Below are 17988 nucleotides of genomic sequence, written 5' to 3' on the forward strand. Positions count from 1 at the left end.
AGAAGATTGTCTTCATTCTTAAAGCTTAATCTTCAGGTAACAGAAATGATCAATGAAATATACTCTTGGGATTACTCTAAAGCCATTCATGAATCCAGGGTTCAATGAATGCAAGAATAAGCGGGGTACAAGTGTCTCAATGTTTTTGATTTTTTTTTTTTTTAAGTAGTACTTCTGATATTTCTTATGTCAATCATTTTTGCAGTTTGAAAATGATATTTCTGCATTCACATATGAGAAGACACTAATGATGGAACAGCGATCCCAGATGCTAAAACAGATGCAGCTATCAAAAAATGAAAGGGAAAGAGAGGTAGGAACTTCTAACTTGGCAAGATATTCTATGAAAAATCTAAAAATTATTTGGTTGTTTTTAATCCAAGATTTTAATCTGTTTGTAACCAGCTTTTATAGCTGCATTCTATCTTACTTTCTCTGCAGCAGGTTTCACTTACAAGAATAAAAGAATCTTAAACATAACTCCTTTTGCATTTAGATAAAAGTTTCTAGAGTTTTCCAGTTCTTTTTGTTAAGCTTAGTGCAGGTATTTGAGTGGCAGTGTGTAGAACATCTGGAACACTTCCAAGATTGAGATAAATAATGCTAATAATGAGATATGATTACTTAACTGGACCGATTAGCTTTTTTGTTTAGCTTACTTCCTGGAGCCAAAATTAGGCTGAGTATCTGTAGGGAAACGGTTAGGTCATGGCTTGAACTGGTGACTGAGCACCTGGTGAAAGGGTTTGTCTGGCCCAGGGAGCACAGGCAGACTGTTTGTACTGTGCTCCTGTGACAGGAGAGAACCAGAGTGGAGGCACCCAGTGCTCATGTAAGGGCCAGGCACAGGAGGGAGAGCATCTGTTGGACCTAGGCAGCTTTCTAAGAATGCTGTGTAGTCAGAGAGCCCCCCTTCACCAGTCGGGTGAGCTAGATGCTTTTTCTGTATGTGTCTGTTGGCCTATCTGTGAATACCTGGTGTTGCCAAGTACCTGTCAGAAGCAGTTTTGTGTCTTTGTTAGCAGAACACTAACTATAATCCTACATGTTTGCTCTTCTCCTGCTCTTGCTGGTTTGTAGTGATGTTTTGCATTCTGTAGTAACTAGCTTCATGCAACTGTGTTTTCCCCAGTATTAAAATATGATCCTTTTTCTCTTTTGATCGCCATCCATTCATTTATTCTATTAACCACTGCTAACACTTTTTAGTGGTATAAAAGTTACTAAATATTTTGGCATTTCTGTCATTTGTGGTGTTTTCTGTCCTGTGCTAAAGAAAACGTCTTTATTGTGTTAAGCTGCTCACTTATGAAATAACTAGATTTTTTTTTTGTTCAATAAAAATTGTAGCTTATTTTACAGCTTAGGGTTTTTTTGTGTGTTAATTCGTAATGTCTGTGCACTTCCTTTATTTTTATCCTTATTTATTCTTTTCCTATTTGTAGGATTTCCTGAAGGTGCCTTGTAATGCTATGTTAATACATGGCCATAAATTCTCCTTTCTTTATTGGTTCTCTTTTGGACTGAGCCTATGCAATGCCTTTTTAGTGAAAAGACCTCTCCTGTATTTCTTTAGTAAACAATTTTTAATCTTCGTCATACCTTGCTTTGAATTACTGATCACACAAACAATTTTCCAGTGAAGTTGAGTGATTAATCAATCTACAGCAGGCTCTAGGATTTAATTTCCTTATGAAAACTACAGGCAACCTAAGGATACTTCAGGGCACTATAATCTATGGCTTATAAATTTGTAGTGGAGACAAAAGACTTCCTGGGCTCTGTGATTTAGTTGGAATCTGCACTATTCCAGAGTGGTGGTCACCTGAAATCTTTCAATCCTTTGTTCTCTCCTCCTCCTCTACCCTGTTCTCCATTGTTTTTATTACTCATTTCTGTCTGAATGTAACCATCACCATTACAGTGTCAGTTTCTTTCTTCGTACCTTGGTAATTTCAACAACCAGTATTATTTGCTCTCCCGTGAAGTCTTTATTCAGGAATGATAATAAAAAGTAATTCATCTGTTGTTTCTGATTAGGAGAACTTGAGCCTCACTCAAGTTTTATGATAGTCTCTAAAATAGTTTTCTCTTTAGTATCATAGAATCATAGAATGGCCTGGGTTGAAAAGAAGCACAATGCTCATCCAGTTCCAACCCCTGCTGTGTGCAGGTCACCAACCAGCAGCCCAGGCTGCCCAGAGCCACATCCAGCCTGGCCTTGAATGCCTGCAGGGATGGGGCATCCACAGCCTCCTTGGGCAACCTGTGCCAGTGCCTCACCACCCTCTGGATGAAAAACTTCCTCCTAATATCCAACCCAAACCTCCCCTGTCTCAGTTTAAAACCATTCCCCTTGTCCTGTCACCATCCACCCTCACAAACAGCCATTCCCCCTCCTGTTTCTACACTCCCTCCAAGCACTGGAAGGCCACCATGAGGTCTCTCCACAGCCTTCTCTTCTCCAAGCTCAACAAGCCCAGTTCCCTCAGCCTTTCCTCAGCACTGCAGTAATGTTCCAGCTTTTTCAGTAGTGCATGTACTTCTATTGTTTCTTGTTACCAACAAAATTAATATTTTATCCTTCTTTTTGTGTTTGTACATCTTCAGACCAGGTTTAAACCTATACAAAGAGAGAACTTGTTGAACAGTGTTCTTTTGCTGTTTTTCACGTAGGCCTGTTCCTATATCTGAGTTCTCACTCTTGCCCCTCTCCTTTTTTCTCACTTGTTTTTAAAGGAGCTTTGTTTGGTCTTGACCCTGTGATGGCTGGGTTTTCTTGTGGATTTGGAACACAGGGCACTTCTTCCTTTTGTTTGCTCTTTTCTATTCTTATTAGTTTTGAGCAAGCTTTCTTCTATCTAAGTGTAAACACAACAAATGCCTACTGAGCTTAAGATCTGCAGACTTAGGCCCATGTGCCAGACGTTTATTCAGTTTGATAATATTTCTGCAAATATGAAAGAAACTGTAGATGCAGATTCACTTTGTTGCTACTTTGCTTGATTGCAGTTGTCTTCCTTCTGTGACTAGTCCTAACTGTTGGGCCAGGTAGCAGTTATGTTGAAGCTGTGGAAAAGAAGTCATCCATCACAGCTCTGCTTTGTATTGAATTGAATTGTACTGAACTGTTTTAATTGGTGCTCTGTAGATTGTGGCTGGTAGGTAAGATTGAGAGAAACGTGGGGAAATTATAGTTAGTGAACTGTTGGGGAATAAATCAATATTTAGAGCTGAAAAGCAGTTTTTTCGTCTGTTTATGTTTTGTCCACATTTTGATTGTGAGTGAATGAAACCTGTTCATCTGAATCATCGTATGTAAGAAAGGATGAGACTTTCATGCATGTGTACTTCAGGTACTCATACAGACAAAAGGATTTAATATCACGATTTACAAAATCTCTGTGTAGAGACTTTGAAACTGTTAGCAGTTAGTTATGAAAAGAACCCCACAATAAGTAATGTGTATAACAAATATCATGCTTGTGAAAACAAACCAAGTTTATAACAACCTAAGGGCTGTTAAAAAAAAAAAAAGGCAATTTTTATTTTGAATGATACAGTCATCTTATTTCTTGGGCTCTTTTTTTGTCACTGGTAACCTTTTTGTCCCAGATTCAGAGCATCACTGATGAATCTCGAGGTTCTGTCAGAAGAAAAAGCTGCTCTAGTCCACAATCCATTGGCCAAGATGTACAGGCACTGCTGAATAATGATTATGAAAAGGAGGAGGTAGCTAGAAGTAGCACTCTGTAGGTTTTTCCATTGCAACGCTTGAAGTGCCACTGTTGCAAACCAGACTAGCAATGAACAAGTTCCTTTCATTGTCCTTAAAGCAGTCCTTCATAAACTTTTAGTACTCTCTTAACTGTACCTTCTTTCTCTAGATGATGTTTGTGACAGTAATGACATCTTTATTTTGTCACTATTAGTTTCCATAAAAGAAATATTTGTTGTCTGAGAGCATGTTTTTGTTAAAAGCATAAATATTTGTTTCTTCTCTTAAAAATGTTAATAGTGGGTGTTAGATTAATATTTCATGCTTTCAGAGCATTGTTTTTTCTTTATAGTTGCTGTACCGAAGTGCTGAATTTTCTAAGTCCGTATAGATGTATTAGGATTTTTGTAAGTAGAAAAGGCTTCTTTGCGTATTGATATGCAACTGTTACTCCATAAGAGTCACAGCTACTTTTCTACATAGAGAGTTTGAAATTAAATGGACTGCTGTAATTAATGCTTTTAGTGTGCACTTCAAGTGTTGCTTATCTGGGTAGATTCAGTGCCTAGTTTGTAGAAGTGGTGTATTCCTTTGTTCCCCTTCTTGAAGTGTGAGAAGAATGCTTTATTCTATATAATTAATTTGGCTACAAAGTAGCACTGAAAAATGTGCCTTTTTTATATATGCAGTTTTATGAACATGTGCTATAGGTGCAGATTTTTTCTTGGGCCCATCTCTAGCTTCTATTAAAGCACAATTGAAGTCACCTCACAGCTGTTAGTTTTAGCACGTTGGTTACTGCTCTGCAGCATGAATCTGCCTGAATTTGTTAACTTGTTCTGTTATAAGAATTGCTGCTGTATTCACAGTAACTTCTGATTGGTAGACTTGACTCATCAGTCAGTCTTCTGCGAGATATGAAGACTATCAAACAAGTGGTGTTTATATGTGAACCACAGAATTGAACTCTAGGATTTGGGAATCCTCGAGGTTAGACTAGGAACTAGAGAAATAATTTAGGAAAAACTTAGGAGCTCTTACACTGTTAAAAACAGCTGAAATTACAAACCAAGAACCACTGGGGGAATCAGTATTTAGAGATGGAAAACAGTTCTCTTATTTGCCTTCATTTTATTCATGTCATTGGGACTGAAGGAAATCAATTCTCCTGAGTTGTCACGTGTATGGAGGGACCAAAGTGAACACTTGAAGCTCTTGAATAGAATGGAGGACTCAGTTCATGATTTGACAAGTCGCTGCGGAGAGTTCAAAGCTATTAAAACTTTAAAAATAAGCAAAATAAAACTCCAACCAAGAAAAACACCACAAAACCAATCACTGCTCCCCTAATGCCCGTTCATTCAAACTGCAAGTGAACTTGTTCTGTCTTTGATGGGAACTACAGTGTTTATAGCAGTGTCAGAGCAAGTTAAAAATAACTGATAGTGCATTGTCCTAATGACTAACCTCCAACTGGATTCAGACTATTCAGTATGTTGTAAAAATCACATCCCAGCCTGAAGTTCACCTGCATAGATAAATAACTGGACTTCTACAAGCAATTTCCTTTCATGCCAGTTCAAAACACTGATGTTTGTCTCGTATTTGTTCTCAAAATAAGGTACTCTTTTTTTCCTTCTTTTGCTACACTGCAGTGAAATTGCATTTCAAGAATTAATAACCTGTAACCTATAATCTTATTTTTTTTCTGTGTGTGGCCAGGCTCAGTTGATCCATGACAGAAACACAGCCTCACGCTCAGCTCCAGCTGTCAAAGCAAGTGTGGCTGCTGCCATGCCAGAAAAAGTGCAAATGACCTGGACTAAAGAGAAGTTTGTAGCTGAAAAACATAAAAACAAAGACACAAATGTGTCAGGTTTTAAAGATATTTTCAGCATGAAGCCGTAAGTACACACGTGGTGGTTGAAGCTTGTCTTTTTTGTGGGGGTTTTCTTGTTTGCTTTCTGTAGGTGTGTTTGTGTTGAGCTCCACAGTCTGTTTTCAAGAGATCATGGTTTATCTGACATTGACTGAACATATGATCTTTCCATGAACTTAAATGCCATCCTTGTGAGACGGGCTGGGTGGGGTAACAGTGTTTCTAATGAACAGTTAATACGCACCTAAAATATTTACTAGAATGTCATGAATGAAGGTCGAATGCATCAGGCTTTTAAGATTTTCAGCTTCTTGATTGAAGTGTTTTGTTTCCTTCCTCAATACCTAATTATTGTATATTATTTGCCTTAATTTTTTTTTGGGGGGTACAGCAAGTACAAAGAAGCAGATATGAATTCTTCAAAATATTTAGTTCATATGGTTGTTTTTTCTTGAAAAAGACATTAGGTTTTCATCCTGTAAATTAAGTGTATAGCCACAAGTTTTATACTGCTCTATATGTATGTTTTGATATATTCAATCTTTTCTGGTGAAACTGTTATATTCCTTAATGTCTTTTTCAAACAGAAGACTCTCAACACGAGCTACTTCCTGTGTCAGGCCTGGTATAGTAGGCATACGTAACTAAAGAAAGGACATCAGCTTGTTCACTTCCTTCTTTTTTTTGTGATTCAAGTTGCACGCGTGCATCTTTTCTGAGGCCTGTAAGAAAGGAGTTCTAGGCATGGTCTAGTCAATTTTCTACACATGCTTAAAGCGAAATTGTGAATGTGCCATGCTCTTTGCAAAGAGTTTATCTTTTGTAAATTCCAGACACCTTGCAAAATGAGGCCATCACCTTCTAGAATACCTTTATTTTGTTTTATTCTGGCCTCCATTATTCTCTCATTCTTAGGAGTTTTGTTGTTGTTGCGTGTTTAGTTTTTTAAAAATAGGATCCTGTAAAGATTTCCTCTTATTTCTTTAGAATTGTGCAGAGTGTAGACTTCAACTACTCTTATTTAGAAACTACTACGTATCATTGGGAGTATAAATTACAGTTTGAACTTGATGTGCTTGTACAGTTATTATTACTGGTGAATTAAAATGTTCTCGATACTATAAAAATAACTTCTTATGCATTTGCTTCCCTCCCATATAGAGAATGGGGAAATCTGTAAGTCTCTAAATTTCCTTTCATTTAAGCAATTTAGGCTTTGTTCCCTGGCTCTTGTGGTGTTGTTCTTTGTCTGCATGTTCCTAAGCCATGATTTGCAGTTTGTGTATGTTGTTTTCTATGCTGTGCTTTAGCATTTATCACTGAAAAACAGTTTGCATCATGACCTGTTAATGGCTTGGGTTTTTTTGTGTGTAAATATTATCAGTTTTCTTTTCAAGGTAAGTTACAGAGGAATTACTTTAGTTTCTGTAAGAATGCAAGACTTGAGTGCTCTTCTCCACCAGAGTAATATTTAGTTTTCTAATTAACTACCCCTAAAAACTGAATATATACTTAGTCTGGAAAAAATATTCCCTCATGTAACAAATTCCATCCTTATGGTCCAGCTAGCTGTATCAGAAAGAGCTTTAACTTTCCACTTAATGCCAATTCTGGCTTTTCTATCATCCATGTATGGATATACATTGGGAGTGACACAAGCAGATGAAAATTAAAGAATTGAATCATAGTATCAAAGATTCTTTTATGTTGGGGTTTCTTTAACAAAGTTTCTTTACTTTCAAGATATCAAGTTCAGTTGTCAACCTAACCTACTGAGTCCCATTAGCGCCACTATCAATTACTTCCAGGGAGAAGGAATCCACCACTTCCCTGGGCAATGCATTCTAATGCTTGACCACACTCACCATGAGGAAATTTTTCCTAAAGTCCAATCTAAATGTCCCATGGTGCAGTTTGAGACAGTTTCTCGCTCTCTGTCACTGTCACCAGAGGAAGGAGACTGACACCTTCCTTCCAGATAACTGTAGAGACAGGTGACATCTACCCTCAGCCTCCTTTCCTCTAAACCTGGCGATCCCGCTTTCCACAGCCAGTCCTCATGCTTTCTAATCCTTTCACCAGCTATGGTAGTCTTTTCTGCATATGCTTGAGTAAATTAATATCCAGGAGAATAAAGTTGTCAGCTGTCAAAACACTTCACTAAAATTTTCACTAATAGCCACATCCTGCTCCTCACCTAGGCAGATCACCTTCTTGTTGGAGCAGATCATTTAGTCAGGCAGGACTTGCCTTTCATAAACCCATTGCATCTGATACACAAGGACTTGTGACTGTGTGTGTATTCTAGTTGCTTATAGAATTTGTCTTCTTCCTCTCCCACCTAGTTGGGTGATCTGCAGTAGACTCTCATCATAATACCAAATATACCTTGTTGACAAGCCCATAACCAAAGATGCACTTCTCTGACAGGAGGAATTCATCAGTGCCCAGTAAACCAGGTTTCTTAAAGAGAACTATGGTCTAAAAAGCCAAATCCCTGGCTGTAACACCAGTCCTGCAACCATTGCTGATCTGCCAGATTCAAATAGGCCTTTCAAAGGCTTTTCCTTTGACTGGTAGGATCAAAGAGAAGACTGTGTGCTCAAAGAGCATTTTGCAGTTGCTCAGAGGGGTTCTATAGCCCCTCATGACATGACTGGGATGCTCCTGACAGTAATTGATGCCCACGTGATAAAACATCAGTGGATAAGTTGTCTGTGGGCTGTTCAAAGCTTGGTAATCTCCTGGTAATGTTCCTAATGTGAGTCCCTGATATGCTGCAAGCCTCTACTGAGATTAAATCAGGTTGGCAAATGGGTGCTTCTGCTTGCCACGAAGGAGAAACCCCTATGACTATCACCCATAATACTTCTTTTGTTTGCACTGTTCAGTGTACTGGGAACAGACCAAGTGGCTCAACTGACACTGGAGTCTACTGTGACATGATGGGTCCTTCCTCTGCAGTCTTTGGAGCAGTGAAGTAGTTCTGCAAGGGCATCTCAGGCAGCAGGGAAGGTCTCATCCACCTTCCTAAAGGTCCTTGCCATAACAAGCTTACATTTTTCTGTGTTTTGAGCGTTGTTCCTTTCAGTGTATTTTTGAGGGGGAGTTTCTGGTTGTAGGTCCGATGCAGACTGTGCATGGACACACATAACTCATTCTCAGGTTCCCTGATGTGCAAACTTCTCACTGCCTATTGATGCTCAGCTACCTGCTGCAGAAGATTACTGTCTGGGCACGCTTCTTGCAAGCAGATCTGCTCCCTGTGCCTACAACAGAAGTTCTAGTTGTTTCCTGTACTTCCCCTTCAGCCACTGTGTGTGGGTAGAGGCTTCGAACAGTGCTGCTGTAGGTGGTATAGACACTCCAGCTTCAACTGTAGCCTTTATGATTGCATACCATTCTGTCTTCAGAACAGAGAAGGCTTGCCTTTATCAGTGCACATGGTCGCTGCACTTTTGGACATTGCATCCCTTTTTGTACTTGGGTAGAACCAGCTTAAGACTGCTCTGCTTTTTGTTTTTTTGTTTTTTTTTTTTCCCAGAGGTCAGCGTTGGCTTTTTGTGAATTTTCCAGTTTGAGCAGCTTAAGAAAACTAGGAGGCTTACACTGTGTTCCATGTATGACTTCAGTTCAACCAGTGTTTGAAAGCTAAGCGAGCTCAGTTCACACTGTACACAGTGAACAATTCAACCATTTATTTCAGCACTGAAATCCTGTCTGCCCCACCACACATTTATGCTCTTCCCACTTCCCCTGCATTTTATCTGTATTTTAAGAGAACTTCAGGACTTATACATCTCTTCAATTACTTCTATCTCTCTCCTCGTAGTTCTTATCAAGATGCTGTTCTGCCTTTGAAAAGCTGACCTTCAAGTATTGTGTTGTTCTATATGTGTTCTATATACAGTTTATTCTTGTTTGGGACGTATGGCCCCATGACAGGGCAGACTGATAAACTTAGCTTTGGAAATGTTACTGTATCTCTTAAGGAGAACTGGAATTGGTGGGATTGGTCTCCATTGACCGCTAAGTTTTTAGTCTTCCATTTTTCATTTTTTTCCCTCTATATTTGCACCTGCAACACTAGGGATAAATGCACACTTCAAGATGTGCTGTATGAAGGGAATGTGTGAAGGGAACAGCTGTTAGTAGGAAAATGGGACTTAACTATAGAATAGCAATATCAATAATTTCTATTGTTTCCTGATCTGAAACAATGCTGGAGCATTTCTGCTACATTTTTGACTGCTGTTACTGGAATTGGACGTGGTCAGGCAATTCAGAGGATGTTTCATGTCCTGCTGCTACTAACTTGCCAGTCCACTCCCTGACCTAAGACAGTCTGTGGGTACTGCAGAGTGGAGCAGGGTTATGCTTTAACCAGCAGTCTTGCAGTAGAAGTGCTAAGGAAATTGCATGGGATATGGTGATGCATTTTGTGTCAGCCTGTCAGTTCTGCTCTTGAGATCTGCTGTCACCATGTTTCCAAAGTTCCCTTTTGGAGCAACTGCAGTAAAGGATCTGCTTTAGGACAGTGGATGTCTTTGATAACTGGGTATTTCTGTTGCACTGGTTCATGTGACTCATTTCCAGTTCTGGCTAATTTTGTTACATAAATAACAGCATGACTTCCTCAGGAACTTCCAACAAGGAAACTTTTTTTCTTCTGAAGAGAAAATAAGTCACAGAAGGCATATGCTAAAATAAAAAAATCCCTGAAGTTTAAGCTGAAGTTTAAATGCATTTTAGATAAAATTAAAAATTCAGATGTATGAGATACATGTGAATTTATTAATTCAGTTATGTGAGTATTGTGTCAGTACCTAAAAATATTTGTGTGCTAGGAATCAGTCAAATGTGAGAAGAATGCACACTGCTGTGAAGCTCAATGGAGTGGTGCTTAATAAATCGCAACATGCTCAGCTAGTTCTCCTGAATATGCCTGGACCTCCTAAAAACAGAAAAGGAGATGAAAACTGTATCCTTTACAATATTGCTCGTGTACTTCTTGGAACTTGATTCCACTTTGCTTTAGTTTGCTTTTCACACACACAAAAAAGTGCTAGCATTATCAACTCTTGGAATTATCAACCACGGGGTTTTTGTCAACTGAATTGATGTAAGAAATTCCTGTTTTTTACTTGTCCTTTAAACTACTTTTTTCTGTAGGTAAGTAGGGTAGAATAACATGTTTTCCCATGGAAATCCCCTAAATTAATCCTCACTTCCATCTGAATAAGCAGGTGGAAGTGCCGTAGCATAACAGACAGTAAAGGGGAAGCTCCCTGATGAATGTGCTGTGTAATTGTACATCAGGTCTTGAATCTTTGGTAGCTGTTTTGCTTCTGTTCCGTGATCCTTTGACTTAACAATCCTTCAGACATGGAGTTTTTGGAAGTTCTAACAGAAGGCCTGGACAGAGTTCTCCTGGTCCGAGGCAGTGGACGTGAAGTCATCACCATTTATTCTTAACCTTGGTTTTTTTCTTTTTTTTTTTTTTTTTTAAATTTTCTTTCGAATGAAGGGAACAAAATGTATAAAGTCTATCTGATGTAATTGGAGCAGCTTCATTTAAGAGCTTGAGCACATGGGAAAAATGAAAATCGAGGTGTGGTTGTTTTCCTGCTAAAATGTTATATTTAAAAGTATATTTTGAAGACCTGTGAGAACACTTCTGTAGTGGGTTAGTAAATCCTGACTGGATTAGGATGTGTATAGTATACCATGATGTGTTAATCTGTGCTGAAACAACAAATCGTAATGCTGTGTTATTTTTAAACATACAGAAATACAAGGAACTTCTGTTTTCTTTATCTTTGTTCTGCTTCTAAATAAAAGGGAAAGTTTGCTTCCTCACTTACTAAGATGCTGCTATGTTGCTTCTGATGGGGTTAGTCCCTGGTTCAGGAAACTTCATTTAGAAATGTATAAAAGTAATCAAATTTACATGTTTTGCATTCTGTAAAGTATTTCCCTGAAGTTTATGATTTGCCACGTCTGTTTTAAATAACATTCTCTGTTTAAAATACTTCAGGCAAGGAATTAAAAGGCTCCAGGTGAGGGTAATAGTAAGCTGCAAGCGTTTCTTTCATGTGAACTACTAGCAGATTAAGGAATACTGCCCAATTAAGACAATGTAAGTCATAGGAATTCCATGATGCAGTATTGCCACCTGCTGGAGATAAAATTACAGCAACTGGTAAACAATTGACCAATGAAGTGTAATCTCATTTTCAAATGTGTGTATTTCGATCAGAGTTGCATGCATGTGCTGCTATGAAAATACAGCTCTTCTGAAAAAAAATCTCGGATCTGTTATTTGTACTCGGTAAATAGTTTGAGCGCTGAATTCTTCTGAGGAAAAAATTGCCCCTGTTGACATTCATTGCTGCTTGCTGAACATTTATGGAGACCAAACAGTAGACATGAGCATAACGAGGTGCTGGGTGGTGTGTTTCAGCAGTGCTAGCAGTGATGAGAAAGATGAGCTGCGCACCAGATAGCTGTGCACTGCTGTCACACCACAAAAGGAGCAGTGGCTCCTTCAGCTCATCTGTGTGAGTCAGTCCATTACGGCCTGAAAGCTGAGTATGGAACTGAGTATCAGCTTCTGTGCGCAGCAAAGCAAAGGTGGCAATGTTGGAATATTGCAGAGTTTGCACCAGTTGGTCCATGAATGCTCACACACGAACAGAAAGAACACCATATTCACATAACTTCCTCAGCAACCGGTGTAATACTAACAAACATATTAGATGAAGTTCATTTGTTGGTTTTGTTTTTTTCTTCTGTTTTTCTCCTCCTGCTGCATCTTTGGGCATGGAGATCTCACAGGAAATACTATTATATCATCCTACTCAGGGAAATGGATCAAAACTACTTAACCAGTAGCAGTAACAGAAAATAAAAAATGATATGAAGTGTTGTTAGAGGTAAAAAATAATATAAATTCACATCTCAGGTTCTAGATAGTTCCAAAATGAATTAATATTGCTTTTAAAAGTAAACATTCAAGATAAATACATGCAGCTTTGCTTATTTGGAAGGGTAACAAATATATAAATTGCTTACAGTGAAATGAATATTTCAATAGAAAGCAACCAGAACACAGGGGCTCTAATCTAGTTCCACCTTGCTGCTCACCACCCTCTGGGGGAAAAACTTCCTCCTAATATCCAACCCAAACCTCCCCTGTCTCAGTTTAAAACCATTCCCCTTGTCCTATCACTGTCCACCCTCACAAACAGCCGTTCCCCCTCCTGTTTCTACGCTCCCTTCAAGCACTGGAAGGCCACCATGAGGTCTCCCACAGCCTTCTTTTCTCCAAGCTCAACAAGCCCAGTTCCCTCAGCCTTTCCTCACAGCAGAGCTGCTCCAGCCCTCTGCTCATCTTAGTGGCCCTCCCATGGACTTGTTCCAAGAGCTCTGCATCTTTCTTGTGCTGGGGGCCCCAGGCCTGGACGCAGCGCTGCAGATGGGGCCTCACAAGAGCCGAGCAGAGGGGGACGATCACCTCCCTCTCCCTGCTGGCCGCCCCTTTTTCATGCAGCCCAGAACACAGCTGGCCTTCCGGGCTGCAGGCGCACACTGCTGCCTCATGGCCAGCTTCTCGTCCACCAGGACCCCAAGTCCTTCTGCGCAGGGCTGCTCTCAAGGAGATCTGCCCCCAGTCTGTATCAATACCTGGGGTTGCCCCAGCACCTTGCACTTGGCCCTGTTGAACCTCATTAGGTTTTCACGGGCCCACTTCTCCATCCTGCCCAGGTCCCTCTGGATGCTTCCCTTCCCTCCAATGCATCGACTGCACCGCTCAGCTTGGTGCCATCTGCAGACTTGCTGAGGCTGCACTCGATGCCATCGTCTGTCACTGATGAAGATGTTGAAGAGCACCGGTCCCAAGACCGACCCCAGAGGGACACCGCTGGTGACCGGCCTCCACTCCAAAAAGAGAGTATATGTATATGTATATATATTTATATGGGAGCAAAAAGTTCAATGTTAACACATCTAGGTTGTAGGAAACAGCAACTCAGATAGAAGAGTTATGATTATCAATGGAAGCAGAACAAAATATTGTGTAGCAAACTGCCAAAGCTAATTTCTGACTCTCAGGTGAGAAATGTACTTCAAATGAAGAAATGTACTACAAATGTACTTCAACTTGCTCTGCAATTATAAATTGTCATGAGAAATATTCTGGGGTTCAGTGTTTTAGGTGGATGACCTTGGCGCCCGGTCTTTTGTTCAAATATTAATCCCAACCCCCATAGAAATAGGGAGGCTGTAATGTGCCCTTGCACTCTTTAATGTAGAAATTTCCCGTGTGCCATAACATCCAATTTCTGTTGTGGCACAGGGTGGAATTTCTGAAGTTATAGCAGATTAGGAAAGCAAGAAATTATCTCACTCACACACACTGTTTATGCAGCACGCTTTTATGAACAGTTTCACTCCCTAAAGATGTGAAGGAACTTTTTCTAATGAAAAAAACAAAAGAAGGAGAGGGGCAGGAAAGAGTGGGTGGTGGAAGCGCTAGCAGTGGTGCGGCTACGTATTGGCTAACTGAGCAGAATGTTAAAAAGCAGAACAATATGCTGAAGAGATAAAGGAAAGCTTTATAATCCACATGGCAAATGGATTATATGGGACTATTTAAACAAACTGAGAGATATTTATGCATTCTAACAGGAGAGGAGCAATTGCTTAAGCAAGTCAAAAGGACTAAGTGTCAGCTAGTGAGCAAAATACTGTGCAAAGTCTTAGCCAAATATCAGGGGGCTCGGGCTGCTTCCGTAGTAGTTGGTACTGAAATGCAGCTCCTTCTGGCACCTTGACTGCCAGTGCTGAACTGGATGTTTAAAGGAAAGGTTTCCCCCACACATCTTGCTACTGATGCCACTTGGAGTAGGTGGGTTGCACTGAGTACACAATGAGCACGGATGGGGAACCTCAGCCATCCAGGGATCCTGGAGGTCATCATGGACTGGCCTGAAGGTAAAAAGTTTGGAACATCACCAGCAGAAGAGGTAACGTGTGCTAAAGAGGCCCCACCATACAATGAACTACCAGAAAGTGAAAAGACATTTGCCCTGTTCACTGCTGGAGCATGTTGCATTGTGGAGAAACACTACAGATGGAAATCTGCTGTGTGGAGCCCTACACAAGAAGTTGCAGAGGCCACTGCAAGGAAAGAAGCCAATTTGAAAAGGTAAAGGCTGTCCAGCTGGCCTTAGATGTTGCTGAGCGGGAGAGGTGGCCTTTATCTTTACACTGACTCATGGATGGTAGCAAATGCCTTATGGGGGTGGTTACAGCAGTGGGAACAAAACAACTGGCAACAAAGGGATAAACCTATTTGGGCTGCTGAACTGTGGAAAGACATTGTTGCCCAAATAAAGAATATTGTTGTAAAGGTGTGCCATGTGGATGCTCATGGGCCCAAGAGTTGGGCTACTGAATAACAAAATAACCATCAGGTAGATGGAGCTGCCAGAATTCAAGTGGCTCAAATAGACCTGGATGGGCAGAACAAGGGTGAATTATTTCTAGCTTGGTGGGCCCATGAGACCTCAGGCCATCAAGGAAGTGATGCAACATACAAATGGGCTGGAGACCGAGGGGTGGACTTAACTGCGCACACTATTGCACAGGTTATCCATGACTGTGAAACATGTGCCATCATCAAACAAGCCAAGAGGATGAAACCTCTCTGGGGGGAAGGGCGATGGAAAAGTACAAATACGGGAGGTGTGGCAGGCTGATTACATCACCTTGCCATGAATCCGCAATGGTAAGCGTTACGTGCTCACCATGGTGGAGGCAACCACTGGGTTTATTGCCACCAATATTCCGTTCCACGTTGTTGCTGTGTGACAGAGGGCAGCAGAAGGGCAGACTGACAAAAAGATGTCTGACACGGAAGTGCAGATGAAGCAGAGGAGTAGAATTGAATTTCTCCACGCTGAAAAATTGGCACCCATTGACTCTTACTTGCTGAATGTTTATGGGAACCAGCAGCAGATGTGAGCACAGCAGAGTGGTGGGTGGTGTGTTTCAGCAGTGGCGACAGCAGCAGTGCAGCATACAGCCTGCTGTTCATTGCTGGCAAAAATGCATATCTAATGGTGGTCACTGTGCTGAGAAATAGCGTTTCGTAGCTGCAATTTTACTCAATCAAGCAATGTTATTGTGCTCCTTGTTACCGTTGTAGTTCTATGGAAACATAAGAGATGTTACTTTTGGAGCAACCTTTGTGTTTGCAGCCTAAGACAACTCCTAGTCATTCAGTGTGGCCCAAACGAGCAAAAGGCTGGACACTGACATGTTAAGGTAATGGTTACAGTCATGGGTTACAGTCTTAGGATTTGGGTTACTGTGAGTGTTAGGATTAGGTTTAGGGTTATAATTACAGCTAGAGTTAAGGTTTGCAGGAGGGTTACTTGTTAATTCTAGTTTATAGCTAGGTTTATTATTATTTTCAGGGTTACATTTATTATTATTAGGGTTATGCTTAGAGTTAGATGTTGGAGTTGTGGGTTAGGGCTAGAGTCACGTGTTAAGTTTCAGTAGGGTTAGAGTTATCTAAGGATTATTAGGGTAAGGACTTACAGTCAGGTTCCATTTAGGGAGAGGTTAAGGATTACGGTAAGGGTTAGATTCAGTATTTGTCTTATGGTTATGTTTAGGTTTAGGATTGTGGTTAGGTTTTAAGATTAGGCTTGGGGCATTGGGTTAGCTTTAGGGTTTACCTTTGGTTTAAATTTAGGATTAGGGTTTAGGTTTAAATGGGTTTGGACTACCTCTATGGTTTATGTTAGGGATTTGCATTAGAAATAGAGATGGAGTTAGTTACAATTAGCTTTAGGCTTAGATTGTTAGGTATTACTATTAGGGATTTTCTTTAAAGTTAGATATATCTTTAGGTTTAGGGCTAGTTTTAAACATACTGGTTAGAGCTATAATCATATTTAAGGGTTTTTATTTGGTTTTACTGTTAGAATTATGTTTATCAATTTTGGGTTAGGCTGTCACAAACTTCTGGGATTCGAATTATAATTAGGATTATGTTTAGAGTTGTGGTTTTGGTTTAGTGTTATGGTTTTGTGGGAAATGAAAGTGTTGTTTCTGCATTGAACATTGAAAAGGGAAATTGATCTCAAGAATTAAGCTGTTACATATCCTTAGAAATAGCTGATGTAGAAAGTAAGAATACCGTACATATCAGTAACATATTTTAGAAACATAATTACTACATTACCTAGTAAACACTTTCTCACAAAGCTGCAAAGATTTTGAATGTTCTAAACAATATGAATACAGTATGCTGAACTAGGAAACATGTTGTAAGGCTGCTCATTAGACCAGCAGAAATAAAATACATCGAACAAACTTTCAAGGAGTCAGGACCTTTACACAAAGCAGAACTGTCTCACTCTGTGGGAAGGTTAGGATGCCACAGACAGGCTCCAAGGTACTCCCCTCTATCCTCCTTCCGAGCTTATCTCTATGCAAGGGCAGATGAATGACCAGAACAATGAAGAACAGTGTGAAGGGGCACAAATGTTAGGGGGTAATTAAGCAGTTGAGAGACTATGTCTATGTTTATGTTGTAAAATGACATCCAAAAAGTTATGACCAAAATGTTTGTTAAGAGAACAATTGCTAGAAGTCAATTAAGACACGTGTGTTTGAGAAGCCAAGATCTGTGTCTACTTGGTGTTTGTATGGTTAGTGAAGTGTCACGAAAGAGTGTGAACCTGCAGTACTCAGCCAATGAGGAACCAGGGGAGAAAGAGATCAGCGGCGGGCAGTAGGGGATAAAAGATGCAATGCTGTTTTCTCGGGGCTCTCCTACTTGCAGGAGGCTGCCATTGCAATTGCGAATAAAATCTGCTTTATCAGAGAAACCGTCCTAGAAAATTATTTGGATATTTCCAACAGTTTTGTACATGATTAGTGTTCCATTTAGGATTCCTGTCAGAGATAGGGATCATCATTAGTGTGAAATTTACAGTTAGGACTTGGGTTTAGAATTAGGATTAGATTTGAAGGTTAGAAGTACAGATTAGGGTTATGTTTAAGAGTAGGGTTAGGATTACTGTTAGGGTTAGGCTTATGTTTAGGGGTTAGAGTTATGTATATGATTTGGGTTACAGTTCAGATTGGGGTTGGGGTTAAGGTTACACTAAGACTTATAGGTTAGTATCCTGGTTTTAGCTAGGGCAGTTGATCTCTTCTTCACAGTGTCTGGTGTGATGCTGTGCTTTGGCCTTTTGAAGAAGAATATTTTAGTTACTTTTCAGTGAATTTTTTTTCAGTCTGCTTGCAGCAACACAAAGTAGCATTACAGAAATTCAGTCAAGTGATCTCTTGAGTTAAAAACTTGAAT

General features: G+C 40.0%; 1 protein-coding gene across 1 annotated transcript in view; it reads left to right on the forward strand.

The window, feature by feature from the left end:
* The window catches only part of SLC12A7 (solute carrier family 12 member 7), a 69849-nt gene extending 57304 nt beyond the window's left edge, over positions 1-12545 (forward strand). The window contains exons 21-24 of the mRNA XM_042869507.1: positions 206-313; positions 5441-5622; positions 10445-10578; positions 10981-12545. Coding sequence (XP_042725441.1) covers positions 206-313; positions 5441-5622; positions 10445-10578; positions 10981-11072 — 516 coding nt within the window. The 3' untranslated portion in view covers positions 11073-12545. The remainder of the gene's footprint in view (positions 1-205; positions 314-5440; positions 5623-10444; positions 10579-10980) is intronic.
* Positions 12546-17988: the final 5443 nt, after the last annotated feature.

The sequence above is a fragment of the Lagopus leucura genome, unplaced genomic scaffold (assembly GCF_019238085.1).
Source record: "Lagopus leucura isolate 7727_CA_CO unplaced genomic scaffold, USGS_WTPT01 Super-Scaffold_100002, whole genome shotgun sequence".
NCBI classification, from domain to species: domain Eukaryota; kingdom Metazoa; phylum Chordata; class Aves; order Galliformes; family Phasianidae; genus Lagopus; species Lagopus leucura.